At 51.7% G+C, this 22,378-nt stretch overlaps 2 protein-coding genes across 7 annotated transcripts; both read left to right on the top strand.

Annotated features, from left to right (window-relative positions):
- The first annotated feature begins 6,912 nt into the window (after window positions 1–6,912).
- On the top strand, window positions 6,913–14,604 carry SPNS1 (SPNS lysolipid transporter 1, lysophospholipid). Of its 2 annotated transcripts, none has more exons than XM_072942842.1 (13): window positions 6,913–7,010; window positions 7,256–7,534; window positions 7,631–7,696; window positions 9,416–9,552; window positions 10,660–10,811; window positions 10,908–10,974; window positions 11,664–11,809; window positions 12,115–12,270; window positions 12,545–12,734; window positions 13,096–13,161; window positions 13,426–13,524; window positions 13,796–13,967; window positions 14,257–14,604. In XM_072942842.1, exons 2-13 carry the CDS (start codon window positions 7,294–7,296, stop codon window positions 14,349–14,351), a joined length of 1,587 nt encoding a protein of 528 aa, XP_072798943.1. In that variant the 5' UTR covers window positions 6,913–7,010; window positions 7,256–7,293; the 3' UTR covers window positions 14,352–14,604. The 2 variants fall into 2 exon arrangements, with proteins under 2 accessions (XP_072798943.1, XP_072798944.1); XM_072942843.1 differs by having other exon boundaries at window positions 6,921–7,010; window positions 7,330–7,534.
- A 338-nt stretch (window positions 14,605–14,942) lies between these two features.
- LAT (linker for activation of T cells) lies at window positions 14,943–20,496 on the top strand. 5 transcript variants are annotated; one of them, XM_072942840.1, is made up of 12 exons: window positions 14,943–14,979; window positions 15,318–15,634; window positions 15,822–15,849; window positions 15,975–16,009; window positions 16,258–16,345; window positions 16,468–16,532; window positions 16,633–16,810; window positions 16,881–16,975; window positions 18,577–18,639; window positions 18,873–18,935; window positions 19,038–19,112; window positions 19,283–20,496. In XM_072942840.1, exons 2-11 carry the CDS (start codon window positions 15,532–15,534, stop codon window positions 19,103–19,105), a joined length of 786 nt encoding a protein of 261 aa, XP_072798941.1. In that variant the 5' UTR covers window positions 14,943–14,979; window positions 15,318–15,531; the 3' UTR covers window positions 19,106–19,112; window positions 19,283–20,496. The 5 variants fall into 5 exon arrangements, with proteins under 5 accessions (XP_072798941.1, XP_006201488.1, XP_031543338.1 ...); XM_006201426.4 differs by lacking the exon at window positions 14,943–14,979 and adding an exon at window positions 15,060–15,232 and having other exon boundaries at window positions 15,473–15,634; XM_031687482.2 differs by lacking the exon at window positions 14,943–14,979 and having other exon boundaries at window positions 15,061–15,634; window positions 16,633–16,662; window positions 16,747–16,810.
- Window positions 20,497–22,378: the final 1,882 nt, after the last annotated feature.

Genomic DNA, 22,378 nt, shown 5'->3' with positions numbered 1-22,378 from the left:
CCTTCTGCGCTTTGTGGAAAGTTCTCCAGCAGAGGTATCCAGGATGGGATTATGGGTTAGACAGGTTAATTTCTCTATTTTTTTTAAGAATGGTCACTGACCCTCCCACTTGAAGCTTCCCATGTCTCCTGATCCTCCCCAGCACTGGTTACTGCCCAGCTTTCTAATTTTTGCCAGTTGGATGGGTGCACAGTGGTGCTGTGTTTTAACATACATTCATCTGATCACCAATAATTTGGGGAATCTCTTCATAGACCTGTCAGCCTTTTTGGTTTCCCTTTCTGTGAATTGTTTATTTATCTTTGCTCACTTTCTCATGGGGGCCTCCTGTCTTTTTTGTTGTTGTTTAGTCTCAAGACTGCTCATCTATTCCTGGGCAGTTGCAAATAACTCTCAAAATGGCACCTATGTTTGCATATCCAGGGGTGTCCTTCACTGAATAGTGTAGATGACTTAACTTTTAATGTAGAGGAATTAACTATTTTGTTGTATCATTTGCTGCTTTTTTAAAAAAAAAATTACAGTCTGTTTACGATGTTGTGTTAATTACTGGTGTATTGCTTTTTGATTTCTCATTTAAAAGTTGTTAAGATATTTGACATTTTCTTCTGTTAGTTTATTAGCTTTTCTTTCACATTTAGGCCACTAAATATTAGGCTGAAGTCCAGCTAGTCCATGCTGGTATGTGTGCTGGCTGGCATCTGCTCTGTGTGGTCAAATATTTGTTCTCCTTGGCTGATGCCAGGCTGGACTGGCTGCTCACTGTTAATATGAATTTTCAACTCTTTGAAATTCACCTTTGCCTCTGGGATCCAAGTTTTATTTTCACCATATAATGAGCCAATTTTCTCAGCACTGTTTACTAACAAAGCCATGAATTTTCCACTGACATGTGGTATAATTTTGGCAAAAGCATATCACTTTCTTAAAAAAATTTTTGTGTTGGAATGTGGTATTCCTTTGAACTTATAAGATGGGAAATATAGAGAGAAAGAAATCTTTTTAACATTTAAATAATCCATGATATGGTGTAACTAATTTTTTTCAGATATTTTATGTTCATTACTAAGTCTGAACACATTAAAATTATATATTCAATCTCAGCAGAATAAATGGGAATACATTTAACTTGTGTATACTTGAGGATTTCTGTCTTTGTGTCCCTCACGGGAGCACCCCCCATGGCCCCTGTGGCTGAGACCATTAGTTGTCCCACTCACATTCATTCTTCCCTTTCCAGGGTAACAGAACCCCTGGTTTTTAGCAAAGCACAGAGACTTCAGCATGAAGACAGTGCTTGCCAGCCTGTTGTAGCCAGGTGTGACCAAATGCAGATTCAGGGGAAGGGGGTGTGACTTCCAGGACGTGTCCATAAACAGGCAGTGTGTGTCCCTCTCTTTCACTGTCTTCCTGCCTGTGACTAGAAGTGGAGCATCCTTACTGACACAAGGTGATCTTGGGGAAGGAAGATACGCAGGGCAGGACAAGGAGAGAAGGAGCCTGGGGTTCTCAGCTTCCACACAGCATCTTACCAGCCCTGCACTGCTGACATCTGGGCATTCGAGGGAAGGGGAACTTCCTGTCTTGTTTAAATCACTGCTATTGGAGAATTTCTGTCACTTGTAACCAAGGACGTTGCTACTGCAAGCAATATTGTAGTGATCCTGAGTGGGCATTTTCTCAGGTTTATATCCAGGTATGGAATTGTGGATTTGTCTATGCGTCTGCCCACTTTCTCTTGAGTACAGATGGTCGGACCTCTTTCTAAATCCGTTAGTAAGTGCTAGAAGGTTCCATTTTCTTCTTATCTTCCCCAGCATTTAATCTGGGGAGGATATGGGAAACACTACTCATTGTAAGAGAATTTGTATTACTTCTATGACGAGTGAGATTATTCGTCCTTTTGGTTAAAGAGACTGACCACTTGTCAAGAAATCTTTCTGAAACTCTCCTGAAAGAAACCTTCAAAACTTGAATGACCCCTGACCTGGTGTCACATACTACGCTTGGCACTTTTCATCACCTCATTTGTCCTCAGAGCAAGCCCGGGAGGAGGTGGTGTTATTACCCATTTTACAGGAGAGAAACAGAAGCTTAGAAAGATGAATCAACCTGTCCCAGACCACGCAGCCACTGAATACAGAGCCAGATATAAAACCAGATGGGCCTGTGGAGGACTCAGAATTCTTAATGAGACATGGGCTTCTCACACTTTAACGTGCACACAAATCAGCTGGGAGCTTGCAATAATTCCCAGGAGATCAGCAGTTCTGGGGCAGGAGATGCTGCAATTCTAATAAGCTCCCAGGTGTTGCCACACTGCTGAGTGGCAAGATGTTTTCCTTTTTTCTATAGCTTCATGCCTTTAAAGCCTCCCATGTCTCTACCCTTGCCAGTCCCTGCGTAAAGCCCCCCCACAGGACTGGCCACATTCTCTCTTGCGTGTCCCTCCTTAGCCTGGAACAGGGGTCTAACTCAGCACACTCCTGAGCTATGTTTTCCTTGGTCTACATCTTTCTTCCCTACTAGACTGTAAATTCCTTGAGAACAAATACTACATCTTGTTCTTCTCAAAGATCTCCAGCTGTGTCTGACAGATAGTTGTTACCTAACAAATGTTTGTTGAATGAATAAATTCTTTGTCTCAGAGAATCCCACTGCATCCATCTCATTGCATGAGTCCCAAAGCCCAAAACCTAAGTTTCACTCTTTTTTTTTTTTTTAATAGAAGTACTGGAGATTGAACCCAGGACCTGGTGCAGGCTAAGCATGCGCTCTACCACTGAGCTATTACCTTCCCCCATCCCCCAATCTTCTCCATCACCAAATCAACTTAACTGCCCCAAAGAAGTTTACTTCCCTTCCTCTGCCCCATCTTGGTATAAATATCACAGCCTGCAGCCTAGTTCCACAGCCACTGACAGTTCACTTTGTTGCCCCTCTGGCCCCTTCCCCATCCAGCCGGAGTGATTTTCTCAAATCCAATTCTGATTTAAAATGAAGAAACTTAAACATGGTTGAGAGGCCCTGCCCAGCCTGACCCCTGCCTGTTCCCCAGCCAGCCTCCCCATCACTGCTCCCACACCGCTCGTCTTTCATTCCTTCAGTTCATCATGCTTGCTTCTGTGGCAGGGCCTCTGCATGTGCTTCCTGCTGCCTGGATCGCTCTTTCTTCCCTCCTGGAAAGTCGATGATTGCCCCTCCCCTACATGTGAGGTTTTATTCAGGGTCTGACCGAGAACTATGGCCCAGGAGATGGCTTCTCAGATAGCTCTGAAAAACTGCTCCGAAGAGGTAGAGGGTGAGGCCAGTTTACATGTAATTTTTTTTTTTTTTTGGTCAAGGAATACAAGCCGTCAGCATATATTTTGGTAAAAGATACCTGCTACTCACAAGAACAGTTTTCTCAAGTTAGTGATTACAGCGCTTTTCTTTATCTTTTACACGACTCCCCCCACCCCTGCATAGTGCTTTTCTATGTACAGGAAGATGCAAGAAGAGGGTTCATTAAAATTCTTCCTGAAATGCTTATTAACTATCTAACAGCCTGTCTGTCCAAAACTGTCCAGAGCATCCTGTCATCCTTAATTTCCTCTGTCTGAAGCCCAGAAAGCTTCATCCGGTTATCGCCTTAACTTCTTTGTCCAAAGCATCGAGTGCACGGTCAGTCAGCAGCTGCAGGAGGTTAATCTCTGTAGACTTGGATGCCGAGCCAACTGCTCTTTGCTCTTCTTTTGTTTGCAGAGCCCAACGACCACTTCCTCAGAGAGGCTCTCAAACTTCCCTGACCCGGTCAAATGCCCCAGTTATTAGGTCCTCATGATACCCATATGCCAGACTTATTTTTTTGTCTCACTTGTCATACATGAACTTTTTTTCCAAGAAATTCCACATGTACTTCTATTTCACAAGCCACAATTTCCAAAGCTAATAAAGCAAAAGTTGGGCTCCACTTTAAACCAATAGGCCTGTACAGACATATTTATTTTATCTAACCTTAAAGGAATTTTAATAGAGGGATCCATTACATTAAAAGGAACCTGTATTTGGAGAACAGCCAAATATTTTTCCCATTTGGCAGAATCAATTAGCATCAAAATATTTGCCTTTATAACCAGAAAGTTTTTTTTTTCATTCACATCCAGTGGTATTGTGTTTGGGCTACAGGCTTACAAAAAACAACTTAATGGAATTTAATTTATATGCCTAAGCATTCACTCATTTTAAGTCTACAATTCAATGAGTTTTAGCAGATGTACACAGACCTGCAAACGTTTCCTGGTACCTGTTTGTACCTCCTCCTCCCCCCCGACACCAGGCAAACACCAATCTGCTTTCTATCATGTCAGTTTTGCCTTTCCTAGATTTTTTTAAACTTTTTTTTTCCCTTAAGGGAGGCACTGGGGATTGAACCCAGGACCTCATGCACACAAAGCACGTGCTCTACCACTGAGCTCTACCTGCTACCCTCTCTAGATTTTTGTATGAATGGAGCAGTACAGTATGCAGTCTTTTGTGTCTGGGGTCTTTCACTTCGCACAATGTTTTTGAGATTTATCCATATTGTATGTATCGTGGAGTAGTATTCCATTGCATGGATAAACTATTCACCAGTTGATGGACACATGGGTTTTTTTTTTCATTTTTTTGGCTATTATGAATAATGCTTCTGTGAAAATCTGCATACAGGTTTTTTTGGGGACAAGTTTTCATTTCTTGTTGATAGATATGCAGGAATGGAGTTGCTGGGCCACAAAGAAAGTGCATGTCTAATTTTTAAAGAAACTGCCGAACTGTTTCTCACAGTAGCTGTACTATTTGCATTCCCAAAAGCACTGTATGAGGTTCTTTTTGCTCCATATTATTTCCAGTACTTTATCAGGGCTTTTTTTTTTTTAAGCTATTCTAGTACGGTGGTATCTTAATGTATCTTCCATAATGACCAGTGGTGTCATACTTGCTGGCCATTCATCTGTCTCCTTTTGTGAGATGTCTGTTCAAATTTTTTGCCACCTAAAAAATTGCTTTTTTGTCTTATTGAGCTCTTTATACATCTGGATGTAAGTCCTTTGTCAGATACACACTTTGCAAATACTTCCCTCCAACCTGTGGCTTGCCTTTTAATTTTACAGGTGCAATTTTACATGGTATGAATATCTGTCTCCTCCAGATAAGCTCCGTGAAGGTAGGGACTGAATTTGCGTTTGCTTGACACCTGGCACAGTGACAGGCACATAGATGCTCAATAGTCTCAAGGAAGAAGAAACATAAATGTCCATCAACAGATGACTGGATAAAGAAGTCATGGTGTGTACACACACACACACACATGCACACACCCACACACAGGAATGGAATACTACTCAGCCATAAAAAAGAATAAAATGATGTCATTTGCAACAACTTGGATGGAACTGGAGATCATCATACTAAGTGAAGTAACCCAGAAAGAGGAAGAAAAATATCATGATATTACTTATATGTGGAACCTAAAATAAAGGACACAAATGAACTTATTTACAAAACAGAGACAGACTCACAGGCATAGAAAACAAACACGAATATATGTATGTGTATGACTGGGACATTATGCTATGCACCAGAGATTGACATATTTTAACTGACTATACTTCAATTTAAAAAAAAAAAGAAAACAAATTAACATGGTTGGGGGGGTATGGGGGAGGAGGGAGTGCGAGGGAGAAATTGGCAGCCGGGATTTGTAGATACTAAGTACTATATACATAAAATTAACAACAAGGTCCTGCTGTATAGCACAGGGAACTATATTCAATACCTTGTTATGGCCTAGAATGAAAAAGAATATGGAAAGGAATATATATGTATAAATGAATCACTATGTTGTATACCAGAAATTAACACAGCATTGTAAATTGACTACACTTCAATAAAAGAAAAAGAAAAAGAAATAGTCTTGAGGAAATTCAGTGACTACAATCCGAAGTTCCACTCCATCTCTTTCCTTTAGACCCTTAAGGGAGACCAGGCATAATGTTACGAAATATGAAGTATCTCCTGGGGCAACGCCAAGTAGAGCCATGACTGGAGTTTCTGATAAGGCCTCTTGGGGGCCCCCGTGCTCACAGGAGACTAGAATTTCAGCAGAGGGGCTTACAAGTCTGGTTGGATTATGGGTCTTGAAGCTGTATTTGCATAGAACTACACTAATTTTACTTAAAAGTATGTTAGCTGTAGCTTGGCGATGGGGATGTGGGGCACTACGGAACCAAGCTATGTTTTGGTGCCAGGGCTCTGTGGTTTGAGTCCAGTCCGCGGCTAGGAGTCTCCTGAAACCCCGCCTGTTCTAAGTGAGACCATCAGAGGGCGCATGGGCTTCGGTCTCAGTTGGAGGTGAGGAAGGACCGGCTCCGGATGCGGTGGCTGGGGTCTAGGAAAGCTTTTTTCAACTTCTGCAGGGAAAGCTCAGGGCTGGGAAATCCGAAAGATAGGGACCAGGTCGTGTGAAAACCCAGGGCTAGGGACCGTTGTTCACCATTCATTCACTCATCCAAAACTTACTGAGCATGTATGAAGCCCCAACGGGACACCGTGGGGAAGAGAGTAATTATCGAGACCAAGAACTGTTCGTTGGCACTTCTAGAGATATTTACTATTTCGAGAACCTTTTAAGGTTCCATTATCTCGTTTGATCTTGGGTAAAAAGTGCGCCGAGTGCGCACTGCAGATAAGGAAGCCGAGACTCAGCGGGAGGGGCTGTACCAGCTCACCCAGACAGCTGTAGGTCGGCAGTCACGGCGGGAACGCAGCCGGGTGAGGACCTCGGTGACCGGCCGCAGTCACGTGGTGCGGGCGCGGCGGAGAAGTCGCAGGGGCGCGCGCGGCTTGCGTAGCCGTGTTGGGGGCTGGCCCGCCGTGGCGTCTGCCGCGCGGGCTCCAGTGTCACATGACTGGCTCGTAGGCAACATGGCGGCGGCCGTGGTGCAGGGCCAGGGCTGAGTTGCTGCGAGTGCGGTGGGCTCCTACCCGGGGTGAGGGGTGGCTTCAGTCGGGGGACTGGGAATCGAGCCTTCCTCAACAGTTGCTGTCCTCGATCTCGCCCGAGTTCCACTCGTCCCCTCCGTGCGGTCTGTCTGCCGGGGCGGGGACGCATGATAGAGCCCGGGTTCCATCCCCCGTGCTCTGTGCTTCGGGGCAAGCTCCTCTCGGTCTCTGGGCGCACCTCCCTGTCCTGGGCTCCCTTCATCCTCCTTTCTCCAGCCTCCTCCCCTCGCAGGTGGGATCGTCGGTGGGACCCGAGCGCTGGCGGACACGATGTCCGGGTCCGACACCACGCCCTTCCTCAGCCAGGCAGATGACACGGACGACGGGCCGGTGCCTGGTATTCCGGCGATGCCAGGGTCCATGGGGAACCCAAAGTCCGAGGATCCCGAGGTTCCGGTCCGGGAGGGATTGCAGCGCATCACGGGCTTGTCTTCGGGCCGTTCGGCTCTTATAGTGGCCGTGCTGTGCTACATCAACCTCCTCAACTACATGGACCGCTTCACCGTGGCTGGTACTGACTTCTGAGAGAAATTTTAGACGAGGGGAAGGGAGCGGGGTCCCGAAGATGCGACTGCGTGGCCGAGCCCATCCTGAGTCTTCTTCCCAGGCGTCCTTCCGGACATTGAGCAGTTCTTTGACATCGGAGACAGTAGCTCCGGCCTCATCCAGACCGGTGAGTGAAGGTTCTTCCTCGGCAGACAGCAACTCTTTTTTCTTTTCTACCCTAGTTGGGGCCACGTACGTGGCGTGCCTGGGACCTCATTTATGGGAGCTATGGTGACCAGGAGCTAGGGGAGGAGATGGCCGTGATTCTGCTCTGGGGCTGTCCTGTTTAGTTAGGAAACCACATTTAAAGAGGGAGTCAGTTTAGTGTAATGATTAAGACAGACCTGGGTTTAAATCTCAGCTTTCCACTATGTGGTGGTAGGCAAGGCCCTCAACCTCTCTAAGCCTCACTTTCCTTGTGGGTGAGATGGAATTAGTAACAGTTCACCGCATAGGGCTGATGTACGCATTAAAGGAGATAATGCCTGTGGAGTGCACTGTACAATGTTGGGAAATGGTAGGCACCCAGTAAGTAATGGCAGAAGAGGGTGTCTGGAAGGGGGAAGGGTGAGTTTTACTTGTTTAGAACTTTGGGATTGGTGGGAGAGGCAAAGCCAGGGCCAAGTCCTCTTTTCCTTCCTTCCATCCCTCCTTCATTCATTTCTGAACACCTCCCACTTGCCAGACCCTGGGGAAGTGCTAATTGACATCCAAAGAACTTGCCTAAGACCTTTTATGCCCATGGTTTTCTAACCCTTTCAGCAGCCCAGGAAACAGTGTCATTATTTTTATTTTATAGGGGAAGTAGGTGGTATTATCTACATTTTTTTTAATAAAGAAACTGAGGCTTGGAGAAGAGTTAAGACTTGCCTAGGGTCACACAAGTTCAAGGCTGAAGAGGAGTTTGAAACCAGGTCTTGCAGTGTTCTTTGCTCCATTCCAGGCCGCTAAGGAACTGGAGGCATTTAAGCCAAAGTTTAATGGAGTGAGAATGGGATCATAGGTCCAGGGCTGCAAAGCTCTAAAGAGTTGTTGAATTAGAGAAGAAACAGGCCTTTCTCAGGTGCCCCATTCGTGTTTTCATTCAACACACGTTTATTGCGCACCTATTTTGTGCTAGGCTGTGTGTTAAGGGATGGAAAGGCGGTCAAGGCAAGGTCCTTGTCATCCTGGAGCCAATGTTCTGCTGTACATGGGGGGCAACAGTCCCTAAAAATCTAAACTAATAATGAGATAATTTTCTGTAGGAATAAATGTTACATAAAAGATGGAATAAATGTGGGGGTTGGGTATAGCTCAGTGGTAGAGCTCATGCTTAGCATGCACAAGGTCCTGGGTTCAATCCTCACTACCTCCATTTAAAAAAAACACAAAAAAACGACCAAGTAAAAGTGATAGTAACTGGATATGTGGCGGATGGGAAGGTTGGGAGCTGAAGGGTACAAGAGCTGAGGTCTGTGAAACTCAGGGGAGAAGACAGACTGTTCCCAACAGAGAGGACAGCAGGCGTCCAAAACCTTAAGATGGTATTGAGCTTGGCAGTTGGGTCACTGGGGTGCAGAGAGGGAAAGTGGATGAGCGTGAAGTGAAGTTGGAGACATAGGGAATGGCTAGATCAGATAGTGCACCCCTGGGCCATCCATTCTTCAATGGAAGATTTGAAAGATGTTGCAGATGGGGCTGGACAACACCCTTCCCACTGCTGGTCCCCTCCCTCCCCCACAGGAAGCTCTGATAGTTTCAGGGTTGGGAATTATTCCTGCCCCGGCTACCCGCCTCCCCCAAGCTGGGGTGGGGGTGGTGGAGGGGTACTGGGGCTGGGCTGTGACTCTCTGCTTCCCCCCAGTGTTCATCTCCAGTTACATGGTGTTGGCACCTGTGTTTGGCTACCTGGGTGACAGGTACAATCGGAAGTATCTCATGTGTGGGGGCATTGCCTTCTGGTCCCTGGTGACACTGGGGTCGTCCTTCATCCCCAGAGAGGTGAGGTCCCGCGCTGTCTCCTGCTTCTGGCCCTTCCCACCCCTCCCACTCCCCTATCAGTCTTTGCTGCTGCTCTTTGGAGTCACTGTAGACGGGGCCCGGGGATATTCTGCAGTTTCCTTGGTCCATGCCATCTTATATCCCTTGCTTGCCTGAGTTATCTGCCCACCCTATCCTCTCCCCCTTTTCTTCCAGAACCTTCTTCTGTCCATCATCCCCTCTCCCCCTGACCATTGACTCCTTCCACTGCATACCTGAACATTCACGTTTCTCTACCATGGGAAAGACCTTACCTGGGCCGTCCTCTCCCTCTTTCTCTTCCTAGTCAGACTTCCCCAAAGGCCCCCTTGACATAGCTCCACTCTGGGTGAAGAAGCAGCCAGGGAGGAGCTCTCATTTGCCTGCACTTCCTCTCCTCCCGCTCCTGCCTTGAGCGCTGCTGGCTAACCTGCCCCCACCACTCCATTGCCAAAGTCAACAGTGCCTCCTACTTCCCAGTCTTGTTCTCGCTAAATCTCCTGCAAGCCTCTGGCTCTGTTGACCCACTTCTTCCTTCTGGAAACTCTCTTCTAACTTCTGTGCTGCCGCTTTTCAGGTTTTTGTCCTGCTTCCCTGCCTGTTGCTTCTTAGCGCCTTTGAAATCTCCTCTTTCTGTTCCCACTCTCTGCCCCAGACACTACCTCCTGTGTGACGATCTCCTTGGGTGATAGTGCTTTGTCCTTAGCTTCTGCTGTCTTTGGCAGACAAATCAATGCCCCCACCTAAGATCATTATTCACTATTGGGATGTCTAGAAATTAAGATTTATTCTGTCCCTACTGGGGGCCAGGTAATGAATAGACCTTTTGTTGTCCAGCTCTCACAACAGTGAACAAATTGTTATTATCCCCCTTTTGCAGATAAGGAAACTGAGGCTCAGAGAGGTTAAGTTGCTTTCTCAAAGTCATAGATAGTAAGTAGTGGAGCCAGGATTCAAGATCAGGTCTGTCTGATTCTAAAACCCAGGCCTCTCCTGCCATCCCTGGCACCTCTCCAGAGCTGGCTGGTGAAGTGGGCTGGGAGGCTGGTTGTAGGGTGGGGTGCCACCTCCCCCATTCTCGTTCCCCAGCAATTCTGGCTGCTCCTCTTGACCCGGGGCCTGGTGGGAGTCGGAGAGGCTAGTTACTCCACCATCGCGCCCACCCTCATCGCTGACCTGTTCGTGGCAGACCAGCGGAGCCGGATGCTCAGTGTGTTCTACTTTGCCATCCCAGTGGGCAGGTGAGTGGATCTCTGGCCTGGTGGGGAGGTGGAAAGGTCTCGCCTGGGACATGACTGACCCTCTGTCTCCTCTCCTCCCCCACCCCTTCCCCACAGTGGTCTGGGTTACATTGCAGGCTCCAAAGTGAAGGATGTGGCTGGGGACTGGCACTGGGCTCTGAGGGTGAGTCTGGTCACAGCTTGGGGGGAGGTCGGCAATGTGCTCACTGATTCCCCCTTCCCAATCTTTAGACACCCCTCTTTTAAGGCAGTGCTCACTCTGCCAAGCCTGCAAGAAGCCTAACTGCCCTCACCGTGAAGCTGTGTGTTAGACAGAACTCTTGGTTGCAGGTGACAGAAGCCCTTTGTAAAACTGTAAGCCCTCACATGAGACTGTATTGTTTCTCATAATGGAAAGTCCCAGGGTGAGCTTCAGGTAAAGCTGGTTCCAGGACTTTGACACTTTGACAGGAATTCGATCATCCTTTTCTCAGCTCTGCTTTCCTCTGTGTTAACTTCACTTTCAAGCAAGTGAAAGCTCCACACTTTTATCTTCCTATTTAGAAATATTGCCACTCAGGGTCCTTGAGTAATAGTCCTGGAACAGGGGTCACCTGCCTGCCATTGAATCAATCACCAAGGCTGTTAGGGTGCTGTTACCAAAGAGGGAACAGTTAGGCTTGCAGCAACGGGGGACCCCCAGTGGCAGTCACCCCTCCCCTCAGTCACAGGTTCAGCTTCCTGGAACGGGCACTCACAGGGTGTTTGGGGTCCTGGGGCCTAGGTTGACTTTACACACCCTCGCATTCTCCCAGCCCCCAGGATTGCGTGTCTCCCTGTCTATGCCTTTCCTGAAGCCCACTCTGTCCCCAGGTGACACCAGGTCTGGGAGTTGTGGCTGTTGTGCTGCTGTTCCTGGTTGTTCGGGAGCCCCCAAGGGGAGCTGTGGAGCGCCACTCAAACTCACCACCCCTGAACCCGACCTCCTGGTGGGCAGATCTGAGGGCTCTGTCAAGAAAGTGAGTTTAGTTCCATCCTAATCCAACATCTGAGGCCCTTGGGGAGATCCTGGGGTCTAGTTTTAAAGATACATGTGGGTGTGGTCTTTATTTTCTGTCCCGTGGCCCTTCCCCAAAGCCAGGAATTCTGTCACCACTGCCCCCTTGTGGCAGCTGCTTGAATTACAGGCCCAGATCCCGGCAGCCAGGACAGCCTCCCCACCTAGTGCCCTGACTTTATTAAAATAAGACAGGAAGGGAGAACAGAGGCACCTGACTCTGATACCTCAGTGGAGTCTAACTTCCTCCCTCCTAATTGTCTGCAGTCCTAGTTTCATCCTGTCTTCCCTTGGTTTCACTGCTGTGGCCTTTGTCACGGGCTCCCTGGCTCTTTGGGCTCCTGCTTTCTTGCTGCGTTCCCGTGTGGTCTTGGGAGAGACCCCACCCTGCCTTCCTGGAGACTCCTGCTCCTCCTCTGACAGGTACCCAGATGGGGCTGGGCTGGGGGGCCTGCAGGTGGCAGTGGATGAAGTGGAAGGAGTCTTGTGATTCAGACTCAGGCAAGGAGAGTTTGAATCCTGACTCTGCAAGCTACTTCCTCTCCCTGTCTCAGTTTCTGGTCTGGGACATAGGTGCCTTCCTCTTGCCTGGATTGTGAGGGTGGCTGGGATGGACCATCTTTTTGGGCCAGGAGGGTGAGGCTAGGGGGCTTTGCTGGCAGAGGGTCTAGTCTCCTGCCCCTCCCTCTCCCCTCAGCCTCATCTTCGGGCTCATCACCTGCCTGACCGGGGTCCTGGGTGTGGGCCTGGGTGTGGAGATCAGCCGCCGTCTCCGCCGCTCCAACCCCCGGGCTGACCCGCTGGTTTGTGCTGCTGGCCTCCTGGGCTCTGCACCCTTCCTGTTCCTGGCCCTCGCCTGCGCCCGTGGTAGCATCGTGGCCACCTATGTGAGTAGCCAGCAGGTGTCAGAGGGGGTGTTTTGGGTCCAGAGGGGAGGAATGGTGCACTGGGGTAGGACTGAGGTCAGAGCCGACTCTGGAGTAGGAATGCCTGGGTTTGAATCCCAGCTTTGGCCCTTCTGAGCTGTGTGACATTGAGCAAGTGACTTAATCTCTCTGTGCTCAGTTTCATCTTCTGGAAAAATAGGTATAATAATAGCACCTGTCTCCTAGCACCTGTTGTGAGGGTTAAATGAGTTAATAAATGGGCCCGGTACCTGGTGAACCCTCCATGTGTTTGCTCTTCTTGTAAAGAGACTGATGCCCACCCCTGTTGCCTCTCCTTCACCACCTACCTCCCATTCTCCAGATTTTCATTTTTATTGGAGAGACTCTGCTGTCCATGAACTGGGCCATTGTGGCTGACATTCTGCTGGTGAGTAGGTGGGCCGCTGCAGGATTACCCCAGAGGCTGATGGGAGCAGAGAGTTGGGGCAGGAGGCCTCACTCGCCTTGAAATGTGGCCTTTACCCCTTCTTCAAAACCCAGCCCTGACTTCAGAGTTCAGCCCCAGATGGGCTTGTAATCTGGGCCTACCCTGCCCTTCACCCTAGCCACAGCTCTGAGCTGGGGTTCACTTGACCTCAGCCTAGGCTGAGCCTTGGCCCTGTCCTCACGCTCTGCCCCTCTCTACCCCCAGTACGTGGTGATCCCCACACGACGCTCCACTGCCGAAGCCTTCCAGATTGTGCTGTCCCACCTGCTGGGTGATGCTGGGAGCCCCTACCTCATCGGCGTGGTGAGCACTGCCCCTTGACCTGGCCTAGGATGGGGCTTGTGGGACCCTACATTCCCAGCACTGGCCGAAGTAGAAGGTCTGACCCTAGTGAGGCATCCATGTCCCCTGTGCGGGGCACCCCTCACCTTGGATCCTCAGCTGGATGGGCAGGGTCTTGTCTTTGCAGATTTCCACCAGAGGGTCCAGGCCTGAGCCTTCTTTGTCCTTCTGGAGTTTGGGGGTTCCATCTCCATGACTTTCTCCTGCTTTTTCTTTCCTTGTCTCCCCACAGATCTCCGACCGCCTCCGCCGGGACTGGCCCCCCTCCTTCTTGTCTGAGTTCCGGGCCCTGCAGTTCTCGCTCATGCTCTGCGCCTTCGTCGGGGCTCTGGGTGGTGCGGCCTTCCTGGGTACCGCCATCTTCATCGAGAGCGACCGCCGCCAGGCCCAGCTGCACGTGCAGGGTCAGTCAGGCCTTCCCTCTGTGTATCCACCACTCCTTGCCTAACTTCGTGATGCTACCTGCTTGTCCATCCATCTGCCCTCCCAGTCCCATGTACCTGGCAGCTCTCAGTCCCCAGCCCTCCCCTCACTCGGCTTCTGGTCTGCCTGTCCCGTGGGCTGATGCCCTGCTGTGTGTCCACAGCACTGCTGGCTCTGCTGCCCCATCCATTTGTCACTGCCTGTTTGTCCCTTCCTTGGCCTTGTGTCTGTCTGTCCATCCAGCCCTGGCTCTGATCCTTCCCCTGGCAGGTCTATTGCATGAGGCCGGGCCCGCCGATGACCGTATTGTGGTGCCCCAGCGAGGCCGCTCCACCCGGGTCCCTGTGTCCAGTGTGCTCATCTGAGGAGGTCACCGCTTGCTACTTGCACACCTACCACAGCTGGCCCTGGGCCCACTGCAGGGGGTACCGGGGCCCAAATCCTTGGCCTGGCTCATTTTCTACGAGGGGCCTTGGGCCGTGTTCCAGCTCCCACACACTACGCGGGCGGCCAAGGAGGGATGCTGGGGAACGCTGGGGGTCCAGGAGGGAAATCCCCCCATTGGAGCAGCCCCAGGGGCTCGGTGCTATTTGTAACTGAATAAAATTTGTAGCCAGACCCCAAGTGTCTGCTGGAGTCTCTCTGGGTACTGATGACCTCTGACCTCTGGATTGCAGGGGATGCCCTCTCTCAAGTCCCAGGCTCCCAGGGGCTGTTGGGTCACTCCTGTGGGGCCTCGGGCAAATCCCTGCCCTTCTGGGCTGGTGAACAAGGGGGTGGACTGAGCTGGCTCTGTGTGACCATGAGTCACGCCCATATCTCCCCTAGGGCCCGCCCTATTAACAGGCCAGCCAGGGTGAGGTGGGGGTGGGCACTGCCCACGTCCCTCAGAATTCCTGGGGCAGAGCCTCCCTCCTTGCTGCCTCCTTGGGCCAGGGCTGTGGAGGCCACGGAAGCTGGCTGGCCTGCTAGTCTCTTTACCCCCTCCCACTGGTATGAGTTACCCTTGTCCTCCTGGAGACCAGCAGACCCTTCTCAAGGGACTGGGCCTGGATCCTAAGGCCTCCTCCTCCCCCTCCCCACTGGCTGGGTTGGGGTGGAAGGGGGCGGGTGCAGCCGGCTGAGGAGCCCCGATGATTTCCTGCCCTCACCCGGCGCTCACCACAGCTTCCTGCCACAGGCAGGCAGGCAGGCAGGCAGGCAGGCAAGCAGGCTGAGGAGAGGCGGGTGCAGAGACGAGGGGCAGGTGAGGCTGGGGTTCAGGGTCTGTGTAGGGGTGGCTGGTGCCCCAGACTCCAACCCAGGCCCTGGCCTGATCTCCCTGAGATCAGGGGTCTTCCAGAGCCAGGGCTGACGCCTACTCAGCCCAACGAAGGGAGAAGACCCCGGGAGCCCCCAAGGAGGGCACAACTGTCCCGACCAGGCTCCCAGCCCGGTGCCCGCTGGGTCCTGCACCCTTGCCAGCTTAGCCCTTGCTGTGCTGCAGCTCTGCTCCTGAGGGGCCTGCGGCGAGCAGGCAGGCCTGGTCCTAGCTCCCCGCTGCAGATGGAGGCGGTCAGCCTGAGCCCCTATGTGCTGGGCCTCCTGCTGCTGCCTCTCTTGGCCGTGTTGCTGATGGCACTATGTGTGCGTTGCCGAGAGCTGCCAGGTGAGTGGGAGCTGGCGGGGTGACCAGATGCTCAGACATACCGACAGGGATCCTCACCCCCTCCCTGAACCCCTCACTCCCTCTTTAACTGTCTCTCTTGCACTTGGAGAAGCTGAGAGCCCCATACTCTATCACCCTCTGCCCTCATCATCCCCTTTTCCTGCCTCACCGGCCCTCTTTTCTCCAGGCTCATATGATACCGCTGCCTCTGATAGGTGAGTCTGCCCCACTGACCCCGTGTGTCTCCCTCAGTACCCCATGCGAGGCTAGGCCCCAGGGAACTGGGGTGGGAGCTGGGGCCTCTCCTGGCCTCTTACCCAAACTGTGTCTCTCTTGCCAGTTTGACCCCAAGTAGCATCGTGATCAAACGGCCTCGTGAGTACATGGAGGGTTCCCTCCCTCGGGAGTGGGAACAGGGTCCCCTGGCATGGGGACCTCGTGCCTTTGTTCAGGCTCCCCCTGTGGCTGCCCATGTGACCTTGACTCGAGCTGGGAATGGGGAGGGAGATAGGTGCCTGTCCAGGGCACGGGGGTGTCAGGAGTTAGTCCGCCCTTCGAGGCCTTGACCAGGGTAGGGGCGTGATGTTTGGAGTCATTCCTTCAGCTTGGTCCTGTATCCTCAGCCACTCTTGCCCCCTGGCCACCAGCCACATCCTACCCGCCTGTGACATCCTACCCACCCCTGAACCAGCCAGACCTGCTCCCCATCCCGTAAGTAGCCCCTTCCCCTCCAGATTCTCCCTTTTTATCCTCTCACCTCCTTGGATTGGGGGCCTCAATCCCGCTTGCCCCAGAGGCCCACACCAGCATGACTTCTGACCCTTGACTCCCAGGAGGTCCCCACAGCCCCCTGGAGGCTCTCACCGCATGCCATCTTCCCGGCAGGCCTCAGATGGTGGTGAGCGTGGAGTGGGGGCCTTAGGGCTGGGGCTGGGGCTGGGCAAAGGGGATAGACCCGTCTGAGCTGACTCAGTTTCTCTCTTGTGCTTTCTCTGCAGCCAACAGCGTGGCGAGCTACGAGAACGAGGGTGTGCCTGGGACCCTGGCAGCCCTGACTGGGAGGAGGCTGGGGCCTGTCTGGGGATCGACTGACCCTGTGTCCTTACCCCCAGAGCCAGTCTGTGAAGATGAGGATGAAGACGAGGATGAGGAAGACTATCACAACGAAGGCTACTTGTGAGTGGCCAGGAGGGAGGTGGGGGCTGAGGCCGGGGTCCTTGCTCACCTGCTCCTTGACTTCCCTCAGGGTGGTGCTTCCTGACAGTGTCCCAGCCACCGGCACTACTGTCCCACCAGCTCCTGTGTCCAACAACCCCGGCCCCCGAGACAGCGCCTTCTCCAGTGAGTCGGCCATCTGACCGCTCCCCTGCCTCTTCCCTCTCCCCCGGATGCTCTCTCCCCCTCCATGTTCTCTCTTCTCTCTTTCTAGCTCTCCTGTCCATCAGAGAGTGGACTTCTGGCTCTGATCTTCTAATCTTCTTACCTTTTCTCTCCCTTTTCCTCTTTGTCTTTTCCTTTTATTGTCTGCCGGATTTCCTTAATGTTATTCATCTTTTGACTCTCTGCTTTTACTTTGTCTTTCCTGTCCAGAAGCTCTTTCTTCATTTCTGAGTGCTCCTTTTTCATAGCCTCCTGTTCTTGTTTCGTGAAGGGGATATCATCTTCTGAATCTCTAAGGATACTGACTCTAGGTTGTCTTTTCTGGGTTTCTTTGAAAAGTTTTCTTCTGCTTCTTGGGTTGTTTCAATTTCCTTTGGCCTGCTTTTTTCTCTTCATTGATCTTGATCGCATTCTGCCTGTTAGAGCCTTTCCTCAATGTCTTGTGATTGTCAGTGTTCTGTTACTCTCCTTTTTCTCTATACTTGCCCTGGGCCATCACTTCCACTCCCCGGGTTCATTTGCCATCCAGATTACCAACTTGCTACCTCTTCCCTGAGCTCCAGACTGTCTGTCCAAGTTCTTATCTTCATTCATTCATTCACTCATTCATTCATTCATCATATTGACTGAGTGCTTCTGATGTAATCCCAGCTAATGAGATAAAGTCACGATAAAAGAACGAACATTATTGAGGGCCTACTACATGCTCTACTAAGAGTTTTATATGTATTAACTTATCAAACCTCACAGTTCCCAGGTGCTGTTGAGCCTGTCCCTTCCCCTCCTGCCCTTCACTTATCTCATCTGTACGATGATGTATTTATTTGACGCTTGGCAGCACTTACTGTATGAGAGGCCCTATTTTAACTCACTGCTTTAGTCCTCACAAACCCTTATGCCATGTGTACCGTTTCTCACCCTATTTTACAGGTGAGAAAACTGAGGCCCAGAGAAGTTAAGTCGCTTGCCTGAGGTTACATGGTTAGTTAATGCTAGAGCTGGACTTGAGCCTGGACAGTCTGGCTTAGAAGCCTGCCTTGTCCACATCCTCATGGAGAAGTAAATCAACACCTAAAAAATAAGATGCTGTCAATGGCAACAGGCACTATGGAGGGACAAGGACAGGAGAGAGGGTCAAGGAAGGCCTGGGTGGGGAGGAGGGCCCAGCTGGGCTGATGGCGCCTCTGACTCAGCCCAGCCCTGAATGTTGTTTCCTTTTCCACACTTGCTGCACAGCCCCACTGCTCCGAGCTCCTCTCCACCCCTGCTCCTCAACCTGGGGGACACACTAGGATCTGCTGTCTCTCCTCCCATAATTCTCTTCCCTCTAATCAGTTCTGGCCACATTGCTCTACTTCTCTCCATGGCCACCAGCATCGCTGGTCCAGACCACCCTCTCTACATCCTCTGGGGCCAACCGTGGGCATGGTCTCGGGGTCTGTGTGCCAAAGTCTCTGGCTGGTTGTGTTGAAAGTCTTTGGTGGCTGCATTGGGAGTCTCCGGGTGTCCGCACTTAAGGATATCTGGGTAACAGCACTGGGGGGGCCCTGCTTTTCCTGTAGTGGAGTCGGGGGAAGATTACGTGAACGTTCCTGAGAGCGAGGAGAGTGCAGATGCGTCCCTGGGTGAGTGGCTGGGGCCCCCCTTGGTGTTCTCCTGGGGTCTCCCTTCCTTCTCTCATCCTCACCCCTGCTACCCCCTCCCCGCTCTCAATGTGGTCATTCTCCATCCCTGGGGGTGCCCACAGCCCCCTCTGTGGCTCCCTTGCCCTTGGTCTGGGTGGCCTCCTGTTCTCACCCTCAGTGTGGCCTGTCCCCCTTTTGGTGTGGCCGTCCCTCCTTCTGACCTGTCCCCACAGATGGGAGCCGGGAGTATGTGAACGTTTCTCAGGAGCTACAGCCTGTGGCAGGGACCAAGCCTGGTGTGTGTGGGGCAGCACTGGGGGACAGAGGCTGGGGGGGCTGCCTTGGAGGAGAGGCAGGATGGTTTGTGAGCTGAAGACCAGCCTCCTCTTCCCTTGCAGCCACTCCAGGCTCCCGGGAGGTGGAGGATGAGGAAGCTCCAGATTATGAGAACCTGCAGCCTAACTGAGGGCCTGGTGAGAGGCCCCACCCATCCCAGCCCTGCCCTGGGCCTGTGGGCTCGTGACCCTCCCAGCCCCTCTCTGCCATCTCAGCCCTCTCCTTGCTGACTCTGGGGACCCCTCTGACCCCCACGACCTCCTGAACTCACAACCCCTCCTTCTCTCCCCGTCCTGTTGTGTTTCAGGGCGAGGCCGTGCCTGTTCCCGAATCAACCTGGCCTGGGAGAGCTGAGCTGGGCGGCTGGCAGTGGCTCTGAGGCACCCTGTCCCGGCTCCGGCCTGACCACAGCCTGAGAATTTTCCCTCTAACTTATTGTCACTTTGGGGTCCAGTCCAGTGTGGCCCCAGTACTCTGCACCTTCTGAAGCAGCCTGAGAATGAACTTCCCTGGCCCCAGCCCTACTCTGTAATAGAATAAAGGCTGGTGTGGTCTGGAGCACTCTTGGCTTTGGGGGGTGCCCAGTGGGTTGGAGTCAGGATGAAGGTGGGCTGTGTCCGAGGGTCTGTGTGTGTGTGTGTGTGCGTGTGCGCGCGTGCACACGTGTGTGCGTGTGTGTTTATGGGTCTCCATCCTCACAGGCCCTCCGAGCTCCCGAGGGTCCTGACCACATCTGTGTGGGTGACCCTGTGGACCAAGCCCGGGACACGTCACCTTCTGAGCGAGGCAGTTCTCATCCAGGCTCAGACGCGTCTCTCCATGAGGTTGTCCACGGAGCAGGCAGACAACGGCTGTGATGTTGGGGGAACAGGGTGTGGGGAAGTACTGGGTGGGCATCTAGGGAGAGACCCATCCCCCAGCTGGCCCCAGTTTCTCCATCTTTAAAACAAGGGGGTGAACTTGACAACCTCAGAGGGCTTTCTTAGCTCTTACTTTCTGTGGATCTTAATAAAACAGGACTTAAAAGATGTCTAAGCAACTAAAAAAGTTAACGTGCTGCCCAGTCCTCTTCAGACCAACTTGCAGGTGGCTCACCTGGGAGGTTGTGCTAAAATGCAGATTCTGATGCAGTAGGTCTGGGGTGGGGCCTGAGACTCTGCATTTCTGAGGATCTCCCAAGTGGTTCTGCTGCTGCTGCTCTGAGACCACCCATGAGGAGCAGGGGCTGGTGGATGCCCCGGTCACTGTGACTGGCTCTGGCGTGGGCACATGATGACCAAAGTGAGACTCAGCGCTGGACGTGGGCAGAAAGTGTCAGGAAGGAGAAGCTCTTTTTGTTCATGGCGGTTGTGCAACTGGGAGAATATGGTCCTGGAACCCTGCCTGGAGAAGGAAACCAGCATGGAGGAGAGGAGGCCCGGAAGTTGGCAGGGCTGGCTTCCTGGTGGTGTCAGAACTCCTGGATCCAGTCACACCTGAAGCCTGACACCCCCTTAGACTTCAGTGGCTCAGGCCAATAAATGACCAGTTTTCTTCAACTGGCTTGACTTGCGGTTTCTGTCGTGTACCATCAGAGTCGTCCTGAGTGAGACACAAAGTTGTTGGCGTCCTCTGGGCTCCAAAGGTAATAATCACAGCTCCTCTATGGAGCATCTGCTGCATTTCCTTGCTTATTTCGTCATCGTCACTCCCCTGTTGTTGGTTACTGTGTGTATCCCTGATTTGCAGGTGAGGAAACGGGCTCAGAGAGGAGCAGTGATTTGCCCAAAGGCATGCAGCCAAAGTGGCAAATCTGGGCTGGGATCGGTGGCTGTTGGCCCCCAGGGTCACTGTTGCCGGCACCCTTGCTCTGGGTGTTGTACAAGATGCCGGCTGCCCCAAGCAGGGAGGTTGTAAGAGGCCTATTGGAGAAGCGGGAGAGGGAGGGAGGTCTGAGGAGGGGCTTGGACAAGCCGTTATCAACAGGTAGAGTTAAATCATTGTATCTGGAAGAAACAGAAAAGGGCAGAGGCACCTTTATGCCTGGGCTGAGGGACAGAAACTTTCAGCAAGGTTATGTGGGGACAACCACCCTGAGAATAATCTAGCAACATCAGTGAAGCTGAAGATGGTGTGTCCCTTTACCCAGCAAATCCCTGGGTACAAACCTGGACAAACCAGCACATGGCTAAGGGGGTGGGGTACAGGGGGCTCGGAGCAGATCGTAAAGGCCGATAGCTGGAAAGAACAGATACCGTCACCAGGAGAGTGGACGGAGGGGTTTCAGTCCAGTGACACTGTGGGGACTCACCAGCAGAGAACGATGAGTGAGCTGGGGCCGTATCTATCAGCTCCGATAACTATCACCAACAGAATGTGGAGTGAGAAAAGTTTTATTGTGGAGTTTTACTTACAGAGACTGAAAAACATGAAAAAAAACCTGTACATATTGTTCAGTTCAGGGACACACATAATGTGAGGGTATCAATATAGGGAAACCAGAGGGAAACCAGACTCAGGAGGATGGTTACCTTGGGCCGAGGGGGAGGATGAGCGAGAAGGAGTTCAGGAAGGCCTCAGTGGTATGTGTCATGTCTTATTTTTAAGCAGGATTGGCTACACACGTGTTTGGTACCTGATTCTCTTAAGTATTTGCATATCTGAACGATTTTGTGGGAAGAAGAGAGACCAAGGCCTAAGGGGGGAATGGATGGGGGCAGGGAAGTAGGGCGGCTTTAAGAGGCAGTAAACTGGAGGCTGAGAGGTGCTGGTCTGTCTGTGCCAAGTGCGTGAGTTGCATATGGCGCTCCAGGTCTTAGGAGAAGCATATGCAAAGGCCCTAAGGTGGGATCAGTGAGGAGGCTTTTGGAGTGATCCTTGTGAGAAACTATGCTAGGTTAGCTGAAGAGGTGGCAGGGGCAAGGGACATGGGAGGCAGAAGTAAGGGATGTGGTGATGGGTTGGCTGTGGGCTGTGAGGCTTGAGGAAGTCCAAGGTGACTCTGGTCCTTGCCTTGGTGGATGCAGGGTGGGGGCATCCCCTGAGCCACTAAGCAGCTTCCCATTCGTGTCTCTTGCACCAACAAGAGGGTGTGACTTTGCTTCTACCAGTCGATGAGCCAGGCAGGACAGACAGTCAATGCAGTGAAGTCTACTGGGCTGAGACTGGGGTTCTGAGCACAGTGGGGTGGTCAGGGAGAATCCCTGCAGGTGGGATCTAGGGAGCAGAAATAGATTTTTTCGTGAAGTCTGTTGTTGGAGGAAAGGTAGATTTAATGATAAGTGTAAGGAATGTTTTCTGGAATTGCTGGGAGAGACAATTGGGTGCTTTTAAAGGAGGTAACAGCCCTCTTGCTTTGTGGTCTCTCAGAAGCCGTCCTTGAGACAAGGGTCACAGTGCAAGTAATTTATTTGGGAGGTGATCC

Source organism: Vicugna pacos, chromosome 18 (genome assembly GCF_048564905.1).
Source record: "Vicugna pacos chromosome 18, VicPac4, whole genome shotgun sequence".
In the NCBI taxonomy this organism is placed as follows: Eukaryota; Metazoa; Chordata; class Mammalia; order Artiodactyla; family Camelidae; genus Vicugna; species Vicugna pacos.
This window is presented reverse-complemented; position numbering and strand designations above follow the sequence as displayed.

Bases quoted from the DNA above. Each gene is read 5' to 3' on its own strand.
- LAT (XM_072942840.1), top strand. From the start codon at position 15,532: ATGGAGGCGGTCAGCCTGAGCCCCTATGTGCTGGGCCTCCTGCTGCTG. The intron at 16,346-16,467 runs GTAAGTAGCCCC...CTTGACTCCCAG, and splicing joins CCAGACCTGCTCCCCATCCC to GAGGTCCCCACAGCCCCCTG. The intron at 18,640-18,872 runs GTGAGTGGCTGG...CTGTCCCCACAG, and splicing joins GAGTGCAGATGCGTCCCTGG to ATGGGAGCCGGGAGTATGTG.
- SPNS1 (XM_072942842.1), top strand. From the start codon at position 7,294: ATGTCCGGGTCCGACACCACGCCCTTCCTCAGCCAGGCAGATGACACG. The intron at 10,812-10,907 runs GTGAGTGGATCT...CCTTCCCCACAG, and splicing joins TTTGCCATCCCAGTGGGCAG to TGGTCTGGGTTACATTGCAG. The intron at 10,975-11,663 runs GTGAGTCTGGTC...CTCTGTCCCCAG, and splicing joins ACTGGCACTGGGCTCTGAGG to GTGACACCAGGTCTGGGAGT.